Here is a 22,124-nt window from a genome sequence, read left to right as displayed (position 1 = left end):
TTACTAAATAAGTGAGCTGCTCCAGTAAGGTTAGTTGTTGCCATTGCCACACTAAGCAAATGCATGCATTTCATGGACAAATGCAAATTGCTCATGCTACATTTCATGCCCAAGGTGCACACATGCAGGCTCTAATACAGATGGATCATTCTCAGCTGCACAAAGCCATTCATTCTTATGATCTTTCCTTTGTTTTTCCAACTGGCTTTGGCTCATCTGGCTGCAAGGCGTTTCAGGGCCTTAAGAATGTTTAAGAACAGCTCTTTTCCTTGCAATGCTTTCTTTAATCACCAACTGCAAGGAGGTACATCTTGGTGCAGGGATGGCTCCAGCTACTGAATCTAATAAACTTGGCTGTAAAGCTGAACAATGCAAGTCTCAACACCTGAATTTGGTTAGATATGGCATTAAATGCATTATATATAACAAAGTAAAATGCAGATTAACTCCAGAGTGTGGAAAGTAGAGTTTAGTGACCAGTAATTATCTTAATTAGAGCTAATTACAGAAAGTTTTAGAGTGTTTAAGAACTAACTGAAGAAAGTTCTATGGGGTTTAAGAATTAGAATGAAGACCTTGATTGGAACCCAAGATATTGCTCTCTGCAGTGTACTATTCTAGGAGGCAGGGGGAGTTTTTTTCCTAACCCAATGGTTTTTACTGGAACCCCTTTTCCTTAATTAGGTGCCCAGGCAACTTCCTCCATAGATATCTGCAGAGATGGAACCCTCCAAGGAGATGCAACTTTAAGCACCCACTAACCCTAATTTGGCAGCTCATTCTCTGCTAAGAGGGAGTGTTCTTAGGAAGCTTACACAACCTAACAGCTATTATCCTACAGTTCTCAAAGAGATGCACATTTTCCTTTCCTGAAGAGAAGGCTAAAGGCACTGGAATTGAAGTCAGTACTTTATCTAAAAAACTGTCCACATGCTGCAGGTAGAAATTCTAATCCAAACTTGCTAGCTTTAATATTGTTGCTCATAAGAAAGAGGTGCCAAGGAGCAGCTTTGGCTTTGAATATACACTATATATGGTAAAGGCTTCATTAATCAAGATTAATGATTGTATCACACACACAAGGCCTATCTGGGGGCTGTTTTGCCATTTAGTTCTCCACAGATTGTACAACTTATTTCCTAAACAAACTAATATAGAATCACAGCAGCTTCCAGAAAATATCAGATGCAGACAGCTACCCTGAACACCAGGATGTTTTATGTACAACCTTTATTACTGGACTATGGTTTGGACTGTAAGATATTTGTAGTAGGACATTTTTGCTTTTACTCTGATATTATGAATACTGTTTTGGTTCTTTACTTTGTGATCTTTATGGTTGGCATTCAGCTGGACCACTTAAGACCTAAGTGCCGAACACCACAATTATTTTGAATTTCTGCTTACCTTCCTTTGATTTGCATCTTACTGAATCACCATCTTAACTGTAATAGGTAGATGACAGAGCCTATAGAAGAAGCTGGTGTTCCTCTCAAAATGCTTGCCAGGGGACATAGCATAAGACGAGTCTTGCCCACAGCTGGCATCTGTCCCAGCATCTTCAACTTTTTCCTAATGCCTAATGTACTGCCTTTCCAATTTTGCCAAATTCAGTTTATGGGGGCACATAAGGTGCCATTGAGTGCTGTTTTTAACCAGGCCTCTGCAGCAGTACTCTCCAAGGATTTAGTTACTAGTTGGTACTCTGTCTGCCCACTGATGCCTTAAAAATGATAAAGGCCCAAGTAAAAACAAGGATTCCATAATGAATTGCTTAGGGATTGTAATTATGTTATATAATGTACGTGCATACCATTTACAGATGGATTTCACTAATTTATGGCTGGGTGCTGACATTTTATCCAGTGCCTCATTACAACTCTTTTGGCATAATAAACAAAGTGATAATCAAAACTACTAATATGCTTCTTTTCTGCCAAAGATGGCAAATCAACTTGAAGCCCTCATTCCATTTATAGTAATCTAGAATATTAAAAAAAAAGTCACCAGGCATCATGTTCTGAGCATTAACTGGTAACAGTGCTGTCAGCAGAGGACCACAATTTAACTTGTGAGGGCTGCATGTCTGACATGCCTGTATTAAAGTATAATTAAAAGATGTTGATTTTTAAATATTTTCTAAAATATACATCTACATAATTGGTCTAGGTCTGTCTTGTTTGGTACCCTTGTACTCATGGGAGAAAGGACTTTCGAATAATACCCAACTCGGCCCATTTCCAATGAAATATCAAAATTTCCACCAACTAGAGGACCTGGGAGCCGGGTGGGCGGGAGGAAAGGAAGGCAGTAAGTTCCCATTCCCCCACCACGCTGCAGAGTGACACTACTGAAATTATGATTCCACAGATTTTTAAGAAAGAAAGGTAAGGGGGGTGTCATTTCAATCAACTTGCCCACAGAATTACACTCCAAGACTAGTTCCATTTCAGCTAAATACTCTGCTGACCAGTTAATGTGATTTTTGGGCCAAAGGAAAGGCATTCAAAAGTATGATGCAGAATGGTCTCGTGAACCAAGCACAGGATTGAAAACAAGGAAGTCCTGAATTCCTGATCCCCACTGACAGTGGACACAGGCTTTAAAAACTCCCCCTGCAGTAACTCATTGATGTCAGCATGGCTATTATACTAAGTTTTAGTATAATAAATAAAAATTATTTTTACTCATTTCACCTGCCTTTAAATGGCAACTCTGCACTTTGATGGAAAGGTTCAGGTAAATTTGTAGTTAAAGTACCCATTGTATGCTCTGCTGATCTGCTATTCTGTATAGTTCTGGCACCAATACACTGAAAACTATTCCTTTTAATCAGCAATGGAAGAACACTGATGCCAAAACTACAGTAAGGATTAGCCCTTCCCTACAGAGAATGTCATTAACTTCATGAAGTATGATGTCAATTCCACCCTCCTCCTCTCCCTAATCCGACATGCAGCTGGTTATCTGGCACAGCAGGGTGAAGAAAAAAAAAAAAAAAAAAGACAGACAGACTACACAGACCTATAGCACCCTGTAGCAGCTGCCTGCAAGGTGCTTATCTTCTTTGTAGCACGCTTACCCTTATGTGGTATAAGTGTGAACTTGGGGTACATCCCACTGATTATCTGGGATGGTTGATTTTGTCAGTAACAGCATGGGCAAGCATCCTAACATACCGTTCCCTTCAGATGAATTCAAACTGGTCCCAGATCTCTTAGTGTCTATCACATGTTCGAGACAGAGTCAAATGAACAAGGACACCTACACAAAGTAGTAAACCTCCATGCAAAAAACAAAACAAACACTCTACTTAAGTTTTGTTCAGGTACAAAATTATGCAGTGCAAGTGACTTCTTTCTAATATATTAAGTGTAGTAGGTTATAGAAATGTCCTCTTAGGGCCTGAATCATTAGACTACATCCTGCCCTTGCAGGGAGTAAGCTTGACCAAAAAAGTCCTCTTTTTCTGAACAGCTATAGGGCAGATCTTCCAAAGGCACAATAGGTAGTTGGGCACCTGGTGCCTTTGAAAATCCTGCCCTGAGCAGGTAGCATTCATAGGTAGGGTAGTTACATAGTTGCTGATAGAAAGAACAGGAGTACTTGTGGCACCTTAGAGACTAACAAATTTATTAGAGCATAAGCTTTCGTGGACTACAGCCCACTTCTTCGGATGCATACAGAGTGGAATAAATATTCAATATTTATTCCACTCTGTATGCATCCGAAGAAGTGGGCTGTAGTCCACGAAAGCTTATGCTCTAATAAATTTGTTAGTCTCTAAGGTGCCACAAGTACTCCTGTTCTTTTTGCGGATACAGACTAACACGGCTGCTACTCTGAAACCTGTCATAGTTGCTGATGGTGTTTAATCTAATAGAGACTATGATGATGGGCATTTTATATGTGCTACTACATAACCATGAATTTCTGTCCAAAGTAAGAGGAGTCCTTTCCTCTTTTTCTAACCTGTTTTCCTCAAATGTGGTGCCAAATGTCTTCCACTTCATTTTTGGGAAACACTCGAGTGAACAGATGGGGACTAGCATGCTAGCTTATTCAGATCAATAGAAAGCTCTCAGGTTTACACTGGTCCATATTATTTCCAGTGAAAGAACCCCAATATCCTCTAGTCTGCTTTTGTGATAGCCAGTGAAAGACAGCAAGAACTGAACTAAACACAAATGGCACAAAGTTATCCATATATGAAAATTATGACCCACATAATATTTCAGTGCAAGTTTATAAACAGTGTGTTTGTTTTTTACTCCTGAGATCATTGAAATGTCTACTGTTTTGGGACCTAGTGCATCATCACAAGTGAGATATGCCACAATCTGGTCTATGTAACAGAATTCCTAGTTCCAGTGAGAATGTAATGCTCCCACACCGAACACTTACATGTACAACTTTTCCAACATCCAGAGAAACCAATTTACCATAAGAAGTTCAAATCTGGCTATTTTTAGGACATCTGAACTCCATCTGGTAGATTAATTTAAGGAAACATTCATTCCTACTGCAAAAATCACAGCTTCAAGAAAGAAACACCCCGATGAAAACAGCCTAAAGCTTCTACTCTTGCACTTCTGCATTATTCACCAATAAATTATTTCCCCCCTCGCTAATCAGCAATTAAGTAGTCACATTTCTGGAGCAAAACACATTCATACAATTATGTAGCCTCTTACAAACGGTATGGCAACATCTCTATGATCAATGCTACATTATTACACTACTCCAAAAAGATTATTTTACAGAATGCCATCTGAAGCTATGAAAAGTACTCTGGCTTTGCCCATGTACTCTCCTTGTTTATCTGCAGTTTCTAAACTTGCCTATTTCAGAGGAATTTGGGGATGACAAATAAGCATGCTCAGACATGATTAAAACAGAAGTTAGTGTAGTTTAGCTGCATCTTCTCAGTAACAGTCCACAAAAGCATCTGTTAACTTGGCCCAGATTTTGGTCGATCAGGCCTCATATTTCAAAGCCAGTAGATAATGATGGTAATACAGTTTACTGCAACGAAGTTGGGGGGGGGGGGGCAGAGGAGTCAGATATACATAGTAGGTCCATCAAACCCCTATAAATCTTTAGCTGTGTTATAAAATAGATGCTAGTGATTCAGGCTCAAAGCTTGCTCTTAAAGTTGTTACCCTAATGAGTAAGCATCCACTGAGAAACAAAATCTTCAGAATTCATGAGGAAAGGACAAAAGGAGGATAAAATTATAACAGTTGAAGATTATTGTTCAGAAATGCAGGTTATGTTTCAGATATCCTCTCCAGGTTAATCTCCCAAGGAGAATCATGCAAGTTCTAGTTTTGCTGTTCCTAGTTAGTGCTGTTGGCAGCACCAGAGTAAAATGAGCTTTAATTAATTTTTACTGCTTCTGCTAGACCCCTAGACTATTATACTAAAAATTAAAATCAGTAGGAGAGAGAGAAGCAGAGAACACATTAAAAGGAAAGAGGAGGAAAACTGAGAAAAAAAAGAGAGGCAGAGGAAGAGAGGAAAGCAAAAGTGATCTTTTACAAGACTAAATCATTTAATAGACATTATATAGTATTTAAAAAACTGGGAAAGCTTTCAGATGGATTGTCTTCACTACAAATTTAACTTGAGTTGCAACTTGAGTGTTCACATTAACTTGAGTCCTATTCACACACAAGAACCTGCAGCTTCAGTGTGGTGGTGCTTTTATCTTGAACTGGCTAGCCTGACAGGAGGCATATTTAAAAAATAAATGATACAGAAAGTTTGAAGCATCAGTTATTGGTCATTGGGGATAACATACAGAGTGTAGGGGTATGTTGGTGTTTTGGGGTTGGGCAGCACACATAGTATATACAGACTGCAATGTCCCCAATGAGGGGTGGGTAACCGGTGGGCGGGATCAGGAAACAGTCAATAAGCAGTGAGGGTCTATCACCCATATAGGAAGTAGAGACAGTCATGGGTATAAGTAAGTGGGCTGGGTAATGGGGATGGGGTGACCCTCACGTGGTGGGATTCAGTTAGGTTTGGTGGGTTCAGGGCTCAGGGGATAAAGTCCAGCGGGGGGGTGTGGGTGCACGAGGTCTCCCCAGCTCACTCTCGGTATTGGCGGTGGCCGGTGATGTGCTCGATGTAGATGTCCCGGGACCAACGGATAGTGTCCAAGACCATTAGGCATCTCATGAGCTGTGCGTAATGACGGCCCACCCCACAGGTCCTCAGCACGCGTTCGTTACACGGGTCCCAGGCACCCAGGGCCCCAACGAGCAGAGCGTCGACGTGCACCTCGTAGCCCTTAGTCCGCAGGGTGTCAGCCAGGGGAGCGTATTTTTCGAGCTTGCGGGCTTGGGCTTTGCGGAAAGCCAGGGTCCTGTTCTCGAACGGAATCGTTACGTCGACCAAGATGATCTTTTTCCCAACCTCGTCTGTGACGACGATGTCTGGGCACAGCGGGCTGTCGGTGCCAGGGACGGCGCGGTTGACAGTGATCTCTCCCAGACGCGGGTTGATGGCCTTCACTAGACGGTCCTGGACGGCGTTGTGGCATAGCTGCCAGGCTCTGGCATGGGGCTTGCAGCAGCAGAGGACGTGGGGCAGGGTTTCGTTGACGTACCCGCACTTCCTGCAGCGTTTGTCCCGGTTCCCGTGGCGGATGGCACCGTCGAGCGGGACGCAATTCAGCCGGGCGTGGTGAATGAACCGCCAGTCGGTGAACCGGGTGAAGCTGCCTGTGGGGAGGAAGTGGTTACTGGAGTCCCACTTGCTGGTTACTTCGAAGACTTTACCCTGGTCCGGCTTTTTCTTCAGGGTGTCCACGTAGAGCGCGTGGACGGTGGCCTTCAGGGATCTCTCCAGCACGCCTCTGGCTCCGGGGCTGATGATGATGTTGTCCTCCATTCCGATCCGCGGTATCAGGACTCCCAGCTCCTGCCGTTCCTCGTTCCATTCCCAGCGGCAGCCCAGTCGCTTTCCCAGCTGGCACGTGGCATTGCGGGCGCGGGTCCACAGCGAGGCGAGATCGCCTCTGTCCCGAGCGAAGTCACCGTCCAGGGAGCCGCTCAGGAAGGTGGCCACATCTCGGTCGGAGGGAGGTCTGCCGATTCGTTTCTCGGTGGTGGCGTGTAGGGCGGTCTTTGCAACGTTCTTCACCTTGGCGTCCGGGCACGTCAGGAGGTGGAAGGCGTGCGTGAGGACCGCGATGTCACAGAGGTCTCCCATACGGGGGACGCCGGCACCACCATGCCCTACAGCTTGAGTTAGCACAACTTGTCAGCTGCTAACACAAACAGGTAGAACATTACTTTGCAGCATGGCTACTCACTCAAAGATACTCAAGTGTAAACCTAAGTTAACGCTGCAGCTGAAATACAGCCAGTCTCTTTTGTTAATTAGGCAAATATGTGATCACTAAAGCCCTGTTCCTCCCATGCATGCTATTTCACAGGAAGGAGTGAAATCTCTTCAAGGAGACTTTTACTCACCTCAGTGAGTTCCTCTCTCTTTTTCCACCCAAGGAGTAGGTTGGTCCCAAACTGGCCAATCTCAAGGATCCTGTGAGAAGCTTGTACCTCACACTGTTCCCCACTGCCAGCTCCTTGAAAGCAGTTCTACCAGTGACTTCCACTGACTGTGGTAGCCCCTGGGTGAGTACCACAAAGGATACACACTGGGTTGGTGTCTTCTGCCAGAGGGAAAATTCAGTGTGCACTCCCCTAATCCAGTCTACATTCTTCTGCTTCTCCTCCACATTGCGCCCATTTTCCCATGTGCAAACCAGACACAGAGGAACACCATTCTCAAGGCACGGTGGGTATAAAAACAGTGTCCTGAAGGGATTTGACACCTGTCCCGTTTCAGCACATGGTAGGGGGAAAATGCATGTATGAAATCTGGTGGGGGACAGATAATCTAGGTTTGAAACTAAACTCTGGGGAGAAGTTTGGGGGGAAAAAAAAGCCTGAAAAAGACAGAAAAGTATGAGCAGCATCTGGAGACACAGGGAATAGCATCAGAAGATACAAAGTATGCCTAAAAACAAGCTGTTGGCATTTTTTTCCTGGATTGTACATTAAGCAAAAAATTCAAGAGAAACAACTTATTTAAAAACGTTCAATGGAAGTCTCATGTTTCCTGTGTCTCAAGGAACAGCTCTCACTTTCTTGTCTAGGTACATTCCATCAAGATGGTGCTGTATTTGGGTTGGGTTATCAGTGCACTTTAAAGAAGTGCAATGGAATATAAGTTTCCATAGCAAAAATATGGCTGTTAACTGTCTTCACTTTCAGGGTGGAGATTAGTAGTTCCATTTGGAAGAGTTGTGTGGCTGGGAGATAAGTAAGTGTTGTTAAACTTAAATCTCTCTGTGTATGGTTAAGAAACCTATTTTGACGATTCTAAGCATGAAGCCAGTCTTGCAATACTGCCCTCCCACCCCCCGCCCTGCCCAGGAGTGCCTTTAAAGTGCTGATAGCTATTTATAAAGCATTGGCCTGTACAGCCACATGTTGCCGAAGCCCAATAGGTCTAAGAAAGGAGGAACAAATTTAACTCAAACTTAACTATTTTACCTACATTATTCAGATCAGTTAAGGTAAAAACCCTTCAGCAGCTCTTCTCAGCACCACTGTTCACCATTAGCACCCTTACCAAACAGATGGAATGTTGCTTTTGCAGGAAAAGTATGTCAGATCCAGTTGTCAAGATTAAGTAGCTGAAATGCTACTCTCTCCAACTGTGCCTCGTTTCTGATAACTGAGCAATAGAATCAATGTACTATAGGAAGACAAACTCTTGCATCTCAGAAACAATTGTAGTAAGAACAGCAAGCATTTGCAAAGATAGCTGTGGCAAGAGTACAGAGTGTTGCAATAATATATTAGAGTTGGAGCTTGTCTACACAGTGGGGTAATGCACTGTGGGGGAGAGGGAGAAGTGACTTCCCAACAGCACTGACATGCTGTGCATTAATTGGTTGACACAGACTTTACTGGAGCACACTACAGGTTCCCTAGTCTAATGCACTGTAACATAGTGCTGTATGAAACAATACTACATTAATGCATGCTAGAGAACATTTATTGCGCTCCAGTAGAGTCTACATGGACCAAGTAAAACGCAGCTCATTAGTGCGCTTTAGAAATCAGCCTCCCTTACAGTGTACATAAGCCCTTAAAACACATTAAAAGTATTTGGATTCTGAAGGAGAACTACATTATCCCACAGTTCTGAAATCAGATGGGTTGATTTCTATTTGAACTGGAAATCTAGGTCTCCATGAAATGGTCCAAAACTTAGTAAAACACACATTTCAGAGGCCATGTGATCTAAAGCTGGATTCCTTAGATGTGACAATTTGTTGTCTACTATTGTTAAATCTATTAATGAAATGAAGATGTAGCACTATTCTATTCAGAGCTTCTTACTCAATACCTTGCATCACCTAAATCATAAGACCTATCACATCCAGAGTTAAAATAGATTCTGTACGACCAATCAGACAAAGGAAGAGAGTAGAAGCATTGTTTTGGGCAACAAGTTGTTTGTAATCTGTTTATTTTTTTTTCCACAGAAAACTTGAGCTTCCATTTTTATTAGCAATCAAGAGGGGGTGAGGAGTCATGGCTACAACCAAATAGTGATAGATACACATATCCTCTTAAGAACCCTCCCCCTGCATTATAATGTAGTACAAAATCATCCTTATAATTTAACTTCTGTAGTTGTTGTAGAATGACCGGGCATTTGTCAGTATATCAAGCAAGTTATCTGAATTTTCTTCAAGTTGTCACCACTACAATTTACATTTAAACAAGAGCTAACATTTAAAATTGCACTGTTAAACATATCTGCAGGGGACAAAGAAGGTAAGAGACTGTGTGGATAACTTGCATAACTTGAGTTTCTGGTTTGGGAAGAAAAACAGATGTAAATATTTACCTTTTTTGGAGTGTTGTAACTTCTCATTTGATTCAAAGTCTGAACCTGGATCAGGTCACAACTTAAGCACATTTGATGGGATCATTTTATGTCAAGTTTAAAATTAAACTGACTGGCCAAATCAAGAGAGGAGCTAGGCACACTATATGTCAGGATTATATCAGAAGATGTTTATATACCACTTCATTGCATTATGCCATGCTCTAGAAAGGGCTGTCTTAGTTTTAATGGCAGTAAGTTACTTTGACAGAGACAAAGCTCATCTTATCACTCCAAAACTTAAGCAACAAATGACAATCATGAGATTAAACTGTTCCTGGACTTGTCGCTTGTAATCAATTCAGTAATCCTTAAAGCATCGTTCCGTCTAGAAGTCTTAGATCTTTTATTCCAATATATGCTTTTTTTTTTACTACATATAACTCAATCCATTTAACCAGTAAATGTATTTTTCATATCAGTTATTCATTTAGAAGGCGCCACTGTGAGCAGATTTGGTAATCCTATGTTTAATATCCTATGAAAATCCAAAATTCAGTTCAGACCCAGTTTCTTATTCCCCAGAACGTCACGGGGGGAAAAAATAAAGAAAAAGAAAATTCTGTACATCATGTTAATCACTTGTAAAGGATCATTATCACTCAAACAATTAAGATTCAAATACATTAACTGTGTACTAGAAGCCCCTTCTCAAGTGTAGGGAGACATTTTGTAGTTTAATGGCCTCCCTTGCATAACTACATTTGTACACTGACAGTGTACAATCATGCTGAAAATGGATCCTCTGGAAGTTAATTGTGTAGAAAGGCTCTATTTTTCATGTGACAGTTCCACATACATTGGTTTCCTGGGAGAAGATTGAGATCTTTGAATAGCCATGGTAGCCTCAAATATGTTGCTAGGACGATAGGAGATTCAGCATCTCCTCTGAAGAGTAGGATACAGAACAAGTTAGCAGAGAAGGTTCCTCATTATGCAAGACCAATTGAATAACTCCAGATTACAGCAACTACGGTGAAGATGGTAGGATACAGAAATATAAACTAATTGTGGCAAGATGCTCTTGTGGTCAAGGCACCAAATTGGGGCTCAGAAGAAAAGTACAATTCATAGCTATGCCACAGACTATGACCTTAGGGATTAAGCTGTGTCATGGTTTACCAAGTGTATGTGACGGGTTGGATCACAGAAACCCCATTGGGAGCTGCCACCCAGTGTACCAAGACTACCTCTGCTCCTATTTTCCCTGCCGGCTCAGGACTCCTGCACTCTGTCTTGCTGAGCCAGACACTCCCGTCTGCTCCAACACAGACCCAGGGTCTGAATTACTTGCCCCAAAGCTGCAGGTTTACCTGAAAATAGCTCACAGAAGTGTGCTTGTCTTTAGCACTCAGATGCCCAACTCCCAATGGGGTCTAAACCCAAATAAATCCATTTTATCCTGTATAAAGCTTATACAGGGTAAACTCATAAATTGTTCACCCTCTATAACACTGACAGAGAGATATGCACAGTTGTTTGCTCCCCCAGATATTAATACATACTCTGAGTTAATCAATAAGGAAAAAGTGATTTTATTAAATATAGAAAGTAGAATTTAAGTGGTTCCAAGTAGTAACAGACAGAACAAGGTAAGTTACCAAGCAAAATAAAATAAAATGTGCAAATCTATGTCTAATCAAACTGAATACAGATAATCTCACCCTCAGAGATGCTTCAAGAAGTTTTTTCCTCAGACTGGACACCTTCCAGGCCTGGGAACAATTCTTTCCCCTGGTACAGCTCTTGTTCCAGCTTAGGTGGTAGCTAGGGGATTCTTCATGATGGCTCCTCTCCTCCTCTGTTCTCTTCCACCCCTTTATATATCTTTTGCATAAGGCGGGAACCCTTTGTCCCTCTGGGTCCCCCCCCTCCACTGGAAAAGCACCAGGTTAAAGATGGATTCCAGATCAGGTGACATGATCACATGTCACTGCAAGACTTCATTACCCACTTGCCAGCACACACACATACAGGAAGACTCTCAGTAAAACACAGCCATCTGCAGACAACGGTCCTGGTTAATGGGAGTCATCAAGATTCCAAACCACCATTAATGACCCACACTTTGCATAATTAGAATAGGCCCTCAGAGTTATATTTCATATTTCTCGTTTCAGATACAAGAGTGGTACATTTATACAAATAGGATGATCACACTCAGTAGATTATAAGCTTTGTAATTATACCTTGCAAGAGACCTTTTGCATGAACCATATCCCAGTTACATTATATTCACTTATCATATTTTTATAAAACCATATAGACTGCAACATCAAAGTGTAAAATAGAGATATTTTCCTGTTTCACAGGGATTTTTATAGGGTTAATTAATTTGTGAAGTGTTTATATACTAAAGTGTCATGGGCCATGTAAGTACCTACCTTAAGCCTACCTTTTTCAGTAAGGCTGGATCTACAATGATAATTTCAGAGAATTCCCCCCAGTATTGCAGCTCAACTGGTACTAGTGCTAATATAGACCAGCCACAGGCATTTACTGTAATCTCTCACCAGAGGTAAAAATGCCAGTGGGAGGTCTACAACAACTTACCCACTATTGGTAGCACTGATGGAGCTGTGCTGGTGCTAGACCAGTGGGATATTTCCCTAAAAATTTTCAGAGACGGGGCTTAAGGTAGTCAGTTCACACCACTATTTGGTATAGTAATTTATCAGAAGTACATTCATTGGATAACTTTCTTGAATTATTATTTTTTTTTATATTGGCCAGCCTACTCTAGTAAAAGGGCTCTAATGTGGAAAGAACTATTTTGATTTGAGGTTGTGCACAGAACACATTTAACAGATACATTAAAGTAAGAACTTTGTTTACTATAATATTCAGTGTTTTGTGCACTGGGAGTTTGCCTAGAATTAGCTTCCAAGAACCTCAGCGCATTGATCTACATACCCATCTTTTATGTCTAGAAAATACTGAACAGCTAACCATTCAGACAGCCGTTTTAGGGCTAGCCTCTGCTCTCATACACAATGTGAGAGGCATCCAACAGTGCAAAATGCAGTAACTTAGTAAAGCTACTGATACAAACTCTTAATACTTCTCCTCAGACTTCAGCTCTGCACCTTTTTCATCTTCTCCCCCAAAAACCAACCTTTTTCTCTTGGGCTCAATAATTGTTGGCATTGCAAAAAGTTAATTCTTATCTTCTGTTAGTGATGTGATTGCCCCCTTCAGCATTCCCCAGTTGCATGGAGACATCTTACAGACCTTTTCCCCACTTTGTTTCAAGAAAACAATCTCTATTTTAGAAAGATCAAGAATCTCTCTTACACATTGTAATAGCTTCAGACCTTGGATTTATATTTGAATAAGCCAGATAAAAGATACTGGATTTTTTTATGTATCCTTTTATGTATTTTAGAAATCAAAATAAATTATAACTAAAGGCATTTTAAGAACTATTTTCAGCTGCTTATAACCTTGCCAAATTTAAACTGCTCAGGCAGAAATTTTCCATGCAGGACGACTTTTGGTGCCATTTTGTACCTTAACAATGACAACATTAAGGGAAAAAAAACTAGATTTCAATGTAAGCAACCTGCTCTCCCACCTCCACCACTGTGTTTGCTATTTAAAAGTTCTACCAACAGTTTAAATTAAGTGGCTCTGAAACTTAGAAACAAAGTCTAAAGCAGAAATTAATGATTACTAGAACTTTCAACAGTACTGGTGCACACAGCGGAATAAAGAAAATACTGAGTTTAGAACGGAAGTGCCTTTTGCACTTTATTAGCAGTGGACAAATTTATTTGTGGTACAAAACTACTCACTGAAGTGATATTCAACAGCTAGTTTATTTCTTAACTCTAGCTCCCCCAAATAAAAAAGTTGTTTACATCCTGACAGTGCACGTAAAACACTCAGCACATTTCAGTGAAGCCAAAAGATACAAAGAATTTTGTAAACCATTACACAAATACATGTAAGGGGACTGAGAACGCATTTGTTAAATATAGCATGTAGAGACAACCAACCAATCTGCTGGCCCAGTCTCTAAGGGTATGTCTACACTGCAATTAAAAACCCATGGCTGGCCCATGCCTGCTGACTCGGGCTCCTGGGGCTTGGGCTAAGGGGATGTTTAACTGTGATGAAGACATTCAGGTTAGGGCTGCAGCCTAAGCTTCAGGACCCCCAGCTCACAGGATCATAGAGCCCGGGCTCCAGTCTGAGCAAGAATGTCTACACTGCAATTAAACAGCCCGTTAGCTGGCATGGGCCAGCCGTGGGTGTGTAACTGCAGTGTAGACATACTCCGAGATTCCAAATCAATTGACTTGGGCCCATGGGGCTTGGGCTGCAGAGCTAAAAATAGCAGTACAGATGATATTTTCACTCAGGCTGGAGCCCAGGATCTGAAACCCACCCCCCTTGGCGGGTTTCAGAGCCCAGGTTCCAACACCAGGAGGAACATCTATTGATATGCTTCCAGCAGAGATTTAGAAGTTAATTGGTCTGTGCACTTGAGTTAACTCAAGTGTCTAGCTGTGAAATGCTATGAGGCCCCCGGGACTGGCAGCCTCCCTTCTTCAACTGCTAGTGATGGCACCTGCAAAAATCAGCCAATCCTCCATAATCCAGGAGTTGCAACTACTAACAAATAAAAATCAAACACACTTAATCCAAGTAATGTTATTTGTGATAACAGGGAAGGAATCAGTTACAAAAGTAATGTTTCAACAACCACTTAATTTATTTGCTTGCAACCTTTCCACCTGAATATAAATTGTATTAACAAAAATATCTACACTAAAAAATGCAAGTCCAAGAAATGTAGTTTGAAACCCAGAATGCCAGTGGGCTTTATGCACAAGATAATAAGTGTGTCAGATATTTAGCCTTTCATTTAAGTAGAATTAGTTGTATTTGGTGTACAGTTTCCCCCACTCCCCCTCCCTAAGTACAGAACCAATTCCAGAAGTCAGAAGATTCAAACTAGAACAGAGGGCAGCAGCCTCCAGTTTCCCAATCATGTACAGGAAGTACTGGAAAGTTTAAGTAATGCCTGTGTTACTACTTGCAAAAACAGATCCTTGTTCTTTAATTTTTTTTTTTTTTTTTAAACTTAGGCACTTTTGAAAATTTTACCCAAAAAGTAAATGAGCCTACTGACAAACTGACAACATTTAAAGCTCCCTAAACATGCCATAGTCAGTAAAGGGCACATGAAACTAGGCACAATGAAGGACAGTCTCTTCAGCTTCCACCTCTTTCCAATCTCCTTTTCCTTGACAAGGATCACAAGAATATTCAACCAAATTCCAACATTAACATTCACTGACATCCTATACCCTTCAATCAGGCTTAAATTTAAGATGTGACATCTTAGCATACTCTGACTACTGGCAGAGATTACAAAATGGCACAAGTTCCATTGCCAACTACATGCTCATAACATCAGCTTTATCTCAACTTCTTACCAGAAGAAATCACTGCCCTCGAAGACACTGTGATGCTTTTAAGAGATCAGCACCAGAATGAAAAAGAGCTGACTCAAACTGAACGTAAACAAGACAGAACTCACAATACTGAAAAGGGAAAATGCATGCTGAAAAAACTACAAGACAATGCCACTTCCACCACAGCATTTGATCTATATTTGTTAATACAGCACAAGTCCCTGAGGTCCTACTGGACTCATAATTAATTATGGATATCCAGACAGAAACAGTGGTGAGAAAACCCTCCTGTTTCCAGTTCCTATGAAATTATGTTCTTTCCTGTAGGATGAAATTCTGACCATACTGATTTGTGCAAGTCACCTCTGGATTGGATTATTATAATTCACTGTGTTTGTGGATGAGGGTGTAGGCAATGTAAAATCAATCTTACACAGACTTTACTGTCCTTAACAAGAAAGGCCCATGAAAAAATATTACGATGGTGGTGTGCCGCAACGACACATTCCCAGTTCACTTCCAGTAGGAATTCAAAGCTCTGGTTTTAATCTTTAAGGCCCTCCATAGACAGGGCCTAACTACAGAGTTTAATTCACAACCAGTTTCATCCGCAACCAAACACAGCTGCACTCCTAAGGAACAATGCAAGCATTTCTCATATTGACGTTTACAATATCCAGAGAAAAGTACTCAATCCAGTCTGCCTCTCCACCTCAGTAGAACTGCCTTCCAGAAAACAAGGCTGAACCTGAGTTTTGCTGTTTTCATAACATGTTACTAAGCCACTTTTTTGCAGTCATAGCCACAAAGATGAGGATTACAAGAAAAGAAAAAGTATGCAAAGCTGGGAAACCCCAGAGAGGTGAAGAACAAAGTTCACTATGGACAACTCTATGTAAACATTACTGTAACTGACACCAATAAGTAATAGACAAGGTGGGTGAGGTAATATCTTTTATTGGATCAACTTCTATTTTATTGAACGGTGGTAAGTGATATCTTAAAAATACTTAAAGTGATCATTACTGCTCTGCTTTAGTTGTCAAGGCATTCTTTATTTTAATTATGCACTTAATTCTGTATTACATTTTGCTTAGTAGTAGCAAACAAAATAATACAGGGTTCTATATTAAGAACTGAGGAAAACAATGTCTAAGAGGCAGATAGTGGATATACTAGAGAAAATTGTGATAGAAAGTCACTAGATATAAACAATGAGCTCAATTATTTTCATTTTATAGCAGCATCTGTATAGTAAGAAAAAAACTTGTCTGAAGAATGAGAGGGTGAATATTTTGTAATAAAGTTAATATTTTGCCAACCTAGTTCATGCAGCAAATGCAAGCAAGGCCTTTTTATTTCTCTTCAGCTGGGTCCTTCTAAGGCTGAGGACATTCAGGATGTCTGCCTATTAGCATCCTAGCAGTGTCTTGGCACACAGAGCCTAGACTTGATTCACAATATTACAAGACACTTACAAGTTTCAAGTTTCTCCAGCTTATTACTATGTGATATAGCCTCCAAACTCAAGTCCCTGTGCAAATCTAACAGGGCTAAATCAAGAGCCCAAATTATGGAAAAACTGGTGAGACCATTAATTTTCTCTTGTATGTTTCATCTGTTCTGGGTTCCATTATCACCTAACTGATTTTTCTTTCGGTCCATTAATTCAGCCCAGATAATAGGAACATGTACATGTTCTCAGAGTGTGAACTATCATAACCAATCTTTATGAAGAACAGAATAGCAGCACTATTGGACAACCACTTGAAAACAATCAATGGTTGCAGTATTAAGAATGACAGCCATTATATTTGATGTTAAATGTCACCAAATTCCCAGAATTAACATAGTACTCTGCATTTCTCCAGGAAATCTTTAATATACAGTTGGGCCCACCAAATGAAAAAATAAGAAAATCTGCTTATGGCTGATCTTAGATATCTCTCTCCTAGTTGCCTAACATCCACTGCCACAGTATCTGAGTGCACCATGGTCAATCAGTCTGTTTATTTTCATAACACCCTGTTAGGTAAGGAAGTGCTATTAACACCATTTTACAGATGGGAAATGGAAGATAGATTACATGATTTGCCCATGTCACACAGGAAGTCTGTGGCAGAGATTGAACCTGGATCTCCCAAGTCCCAGGCTAGTGCCCTAGCCACTGGACCATCTTTCTTCTCCATTTGCAGGCTAAGGATCCTAAATGTCACAACCATACAATAGGTTGCTTCTTGCCTTGTTTATATAATAGATACATCTACAATTACTTGAAGACCATGTTGCCCCCATTTCCACCCTTAAACACACTCCAACTAAGTCACTTCTTCCACCCCTACCTCTGCCTCTATTACCACTGCTTGCATTTTGTCTTCATCGTGCAAAATGTATGGGTTTTTCTTTATGCCGTGTCCAGGCAGGAAAACTATAGAATGCCAGGTCAGCATTTTAGATTCATCTTATCAATGTGGAACACTAAGGTAATCGTTACAGCTGCAGAAGGGGGCACCAGCTTTTTGGTTATCATGGATTCCTAGAGTTCTAGTCATCTTCAACTGCAAGCAAAGTTGAATTTCTTCCGGCCATGGAATTTTCATTTTGTGCAGTTCTGATTGTGAAAAATCATACTGCCTCTCATCTAGTCTGTATATATGTAGCACAAGCCACAATCCCATATCCAAGCAAATTAGATATACTCAAAGAATGATAAAGTGTTTCAATGATCCCATTAGTTCATCAGTATCATGGAGGAACATTAAAGTGACACTGTCAGGCAATTTCTTCTAAGAGTTCTACCTAAGTTAGCACTTTAGTGTTAGTTTTGTTTATTTAACACATTGAAAATCTGAGTGACATTTGATCAACAATGACTAATTCTGTGCTCAGGAGTTCTCATGAACTTGCAGTGTTTGGTTGCAAACGTTTTAAGAAGAGTTACCATTGTGCTTAATATTAATCCAATTCCCAAGGTCACACAAAGAACTCAAAGAATTCAGGCTTCTCTCTAACATGCTCTCCTCCTCCCCCACCTTTTCCCTTTATCAGACACAGCAGAGTATGTGTGTTTGCCTCTCTCTGACACACACAACCCCTCCCTTGCCATCACCCTCAGCCACACAGTTTTCTTTTCATGATTCTTTTCACCTCACCTTTGGTCTTCTCAAAGATCAGGGACAAAAGCTCTGTCTGCACATGTTACACTTGTCTAACTAACAGATTTTTTTTAAAACAATTTAGACTGGCACAAACACCCTGTGTGGGCAAAATTAAAGTGGCCTATAACTGACATTGATTTCGCTTAGTTCAGTAACATCCTGAATTAAGCTAAATTGATATAACCCTATTGTAAAGTAGATTTAAGTGTGTCCACGGAGAATGGTTGGGGGATGAGGGGGGTGTGGTACCTCTTTAAACCAAATTAAAGACAGAGTTCAGTTCCACTACCACAACCTTTGCTATGGAACAAGGCCAGAGTCTTCCTCCTGAACCCACACTGCACTCCTTTGCATTGGCTAAAATGACAACTAAAGGCTTGGAATAACCCCCACAACAATCCAGGTTTTACCCACACAACCAGGAACTAGGAAGGAGCCGTCATGCAATGAGACTGTCACCCTCACCACAAGTCAATAAGAAAAAAGCCCCAGGTCGCCGCAGCGCTTGGAGCTCTCAAAACAAGCATGCGTGGAGGGGGCAGAAGGACAGGCCAGAAACCCACTCACATAGAGACATCACCATCACAGAAACCCCGAGTCCAAGCCCACCCATACAGACTAGTTTGCCCCCTGACTGTACAGGCTCCCAAAGACACCCCATTTAACGTAAGGGAACACAGTCCCCTTCCCCATACAAATCCTGCCCCTCCCAGCATAACCCCCGCTACAATCGGCCTCCCCACGTCAGCACAGCCGCCCCCCAGCAGCCCCTGCTCCCCCAGCAGCAGCTCCCCCAGACCGGGCCCCCTCCCGGGGCGGCCCCCGCGCTACCCCCGTCTCAAGCGCGACTCCCCCCCCCCGTTCCCAGCACGGCCCCGCAGCCCCCCCCCAGTTCCCAGCACGGCCCCGCGGCCGCACTCACAGTTCCTGATGTCGGAGATGAAGACCGCCAGGCCCCGCATCCCGTCTCCCTTCGACACGGCCGGCATCTTGGCCCAGCAGCTGAGCCCGGGGCCGTCAGCAAAACGGAACCGCTACAACCACCACCTCCTCCGCACTCGGGCTCTTCAGCCTCCGCCTGTCTGCGCAGGCGCGCGTGGGGCCCGCCCGCCGGCCCAGCAGGCAAAACAAGGTGGTGGGGGGAGGGAGGCTGTGAGATAGGGGCCCGCAGCGCCCCCTGCTGCGTGGAGACGGGGAAGGCGAGTCAAGGAGGGTTATTTAGTTAATAACTAGGGCTGTCAAGCGATTAAAAAAATTAATCGCGATTAATCGCAGGATTAAACACATTAAGTACAATTAATCACGCTGTTAGTAATAGAATACCATTTATTTTAAATATTTTTGGATGTATACTACATTTTCAAGTATATTAATTTCAATTACAACACAGAATACAAAGTGTACGGTGCTTACTTTACATTTATTTTTATTACAAATATTTGCCCTGTAAAAAAGAAAAAAATTGTATTTTTCAATGCACTTCATACAAGTACTATAGTGCAATCTCTTTATCTTGAAAGTTGAACTTACAAATGTAGAATTATGTATAAAAAACTGCATTCAAAAATAAAACAATGTAAAGCTTTAGAGCCTACAGGTCCACTCAGTTCTACTTCTTGGTCAGCCAATCGCTCAGACAAACAAGTTTGGTTACAATTTGCAGGAAATAATGCTGCCTGCTTCTTGTTTACAATGTCACCTGAAAGTGAGAAAAGGTGTTTGCATGGCACTGTTGTATCTGGCATTGCAAGATATTTAGATGCCAGATGCGCTAAAGTAGGGTTACCATATTTCCACAAGCAAAAAAGAGGACACGGGGGGGGAGGAGCCCCACGCTAGCCCCGCCCCTGCCCCACCCCACTTCTAGGGTGACCAGACAGCAAGTGTGAAAAATCAGGACAGGGGTGGGGGGTAATAGGAGCCTATATAAGAAAAAGATCCAAAAATCGGGACTGTCCCTATAAAATCGGGACATCTGGTCACCCTACCCACTTCCCACCCCCTGATTGCCCCCTCAGAACCCCCAACGCCCCCCGCTCCTTGTCCCCTGACTGCCCCCTCCTGGGACCCTTGCCACTAACTGCCCCCTAGAACCCCACCGCTTATCTAAGCCGCCCTGCTTCTTGTCCCCTGACTGCCCCCTCCTGAGAACGCCCTACGACCCTACCTGTCCCCTGACTGCCCCGACCCTTATCCACACCCCCACCCCATATTCACACCCCCGCCCCCAGACAGACCCCCAGGGACTCCCATGCCCTATCCAACTGCTCCCCGCCCCCGACAGGACACCCAGAACTCCTGACCCATCCAACCCCCTCTGCTACCTGCCTGCCTCGACCCCTCTCCACACCCCTGCCCCCTGACAGCCCCCACAGACCCATCTAACCCCCCGCTCCCTGTCCCTGACTGTCCCAACCCCTCTCCACACCCTTGCCCCTCTGACAGCCCCCCCCCAAACTCCCGACCCATCCAATCCCCCCGCCCCCGTCCCCTGACCAGGGCTAGCTTTAAAGAGCCCAGGAATCCGGCTGCGCTCCAGCCGGGGTTGCGGGGCTTGGGGCCGGGCCGGAGGTGCTCGGCCGGCAGTGTTGGGGCCCGAGCCGGGCCGGGAGTGCTGGGGCCCGAGCCGGGCCGGGGGTGCTGGGGCCAGGGGTGCTGGGGCCCGAGCTGGGCCGGCGCTGCTGGGGCCCGAGCCGGGCCGGGTCCAGGCCGGGGCCCGAGCCGGGCCGGGTCCGGGCCGGGGGTGCTGGGGCCCAAGCCGGGCCGGCGCTGCTGGGGCCCGAGCTGGGCAGGAGCCGCTGGGGCTGCCGGGCGCTGCTCGGCCAAGGCCACGCCTCCCCGGAGCTATCGTCCTCGCGCCCCCCCCCGCAACAGCTTACCTGCTGCTGCCTCCCGCCTGCCCCTGCTTCTTTTCAGACTTCCCGCGAAGCTCTGATTCGCGGGAAGCAGGGGAGGGGGAGGAGCAGGGGCGGAGCATTCAGGGGAGGGGAGGAGGGGGAAGACAGCTGCGGGGCCGGACATCATGGTAAGGCTGCAGGGGATGGGGGGAGCCAGGAAGGGGCTTTGGTTGCCCAGCGGCGCTTGGCCGCCACTTTTCTATCTATAAATAGCCAACCGGGGGGAAATCCCGGACATTTTTAGATTTTTAAAAATCCCCCCCGGACGGCTATTTATAGACCGAAAATCCGGACATGTCCGGGGGAATCCGGACATATGGTAGCCCTAGCTAAAGATTCATATGTCCCTTCATGCTTCAACCACCATTCCAGAGGACATGCTTCCATGCTGATGATGGGTTCTGCTTGATAATGATCCAAAGCCATGCGGACTGACGCGTGCTCATTTTCATCATCTGAGTCACATGCCACCAGCAGAAGGTTGATTTTCTTTTTTGGTGTTTCGGGTTCTGTAGTTTCTGCATTTGAGTGTTGCTCTTTTAAGACTTCTGAAAGCATGCTCCATACCCTGTCCCGATCAGATTTTGGAAGGCACTTCAGATTCTTAAACCTTGGGTCGAGGGCCGTAGCTATCTTTAGAAATCTTACATTGGTAGCTTCCTTGCATT

General features: G+C 43.3%; 1 protein-coding gene across 12 annotated transcripts in view; it reads right to left on the bottom strand.

Moving 5' to 3' along the window:
* The window catches only part of AP2A2 (adaptor related protein complex 2 subunit alpha 2), a 101,730-nt gene extending 82,045 nt beyond the window's left edge, over nt 1–19,685 (bottom strand). For 6 of the 12 annotated variants that reach the window (XM_042862186.2, XM_042862188.2, XM_008164502.4 and 3 more), the window contains exon 1: nt 19,482–19,685. In XM_042862186.2, coding sequence (XP_042718120.1) covers nt 19,482–19,548 — 67 coding nt within the window. In that variant the 5' untranslated portion in view covers nt 19,549–19,685. The remainder of the gene's footprint in view (nt 1–19,481) is intronic. The other 6 variants (XM_065592014.1, XM_065592015.1, XM_065592017.1 and 3 more) reach the window with 3 other exon arrangements.
* Nucleotides 19,686–22,124: the final 2,439 nt, after the last annotated feature.

Source organism: Chrysemys picta, chromosome 4, assembly GCF_011386835.1.
Source record: "Chrysemys picta bellii isolate R12L10 chromosome 4, ASM1138683v2, whole genome shotgun sequence".
Classification (NCBI taxonomy): domain Eukaryota; kingdom Metazoa; phylum Chordata; order Testudines; family Emydidae; genus Chrysemys; species Chrysemys picta.
Note: the sequence above shows the minus strand (reverse complement) of the source record. Positions and strands in the feature narration are given on the sequence as shown.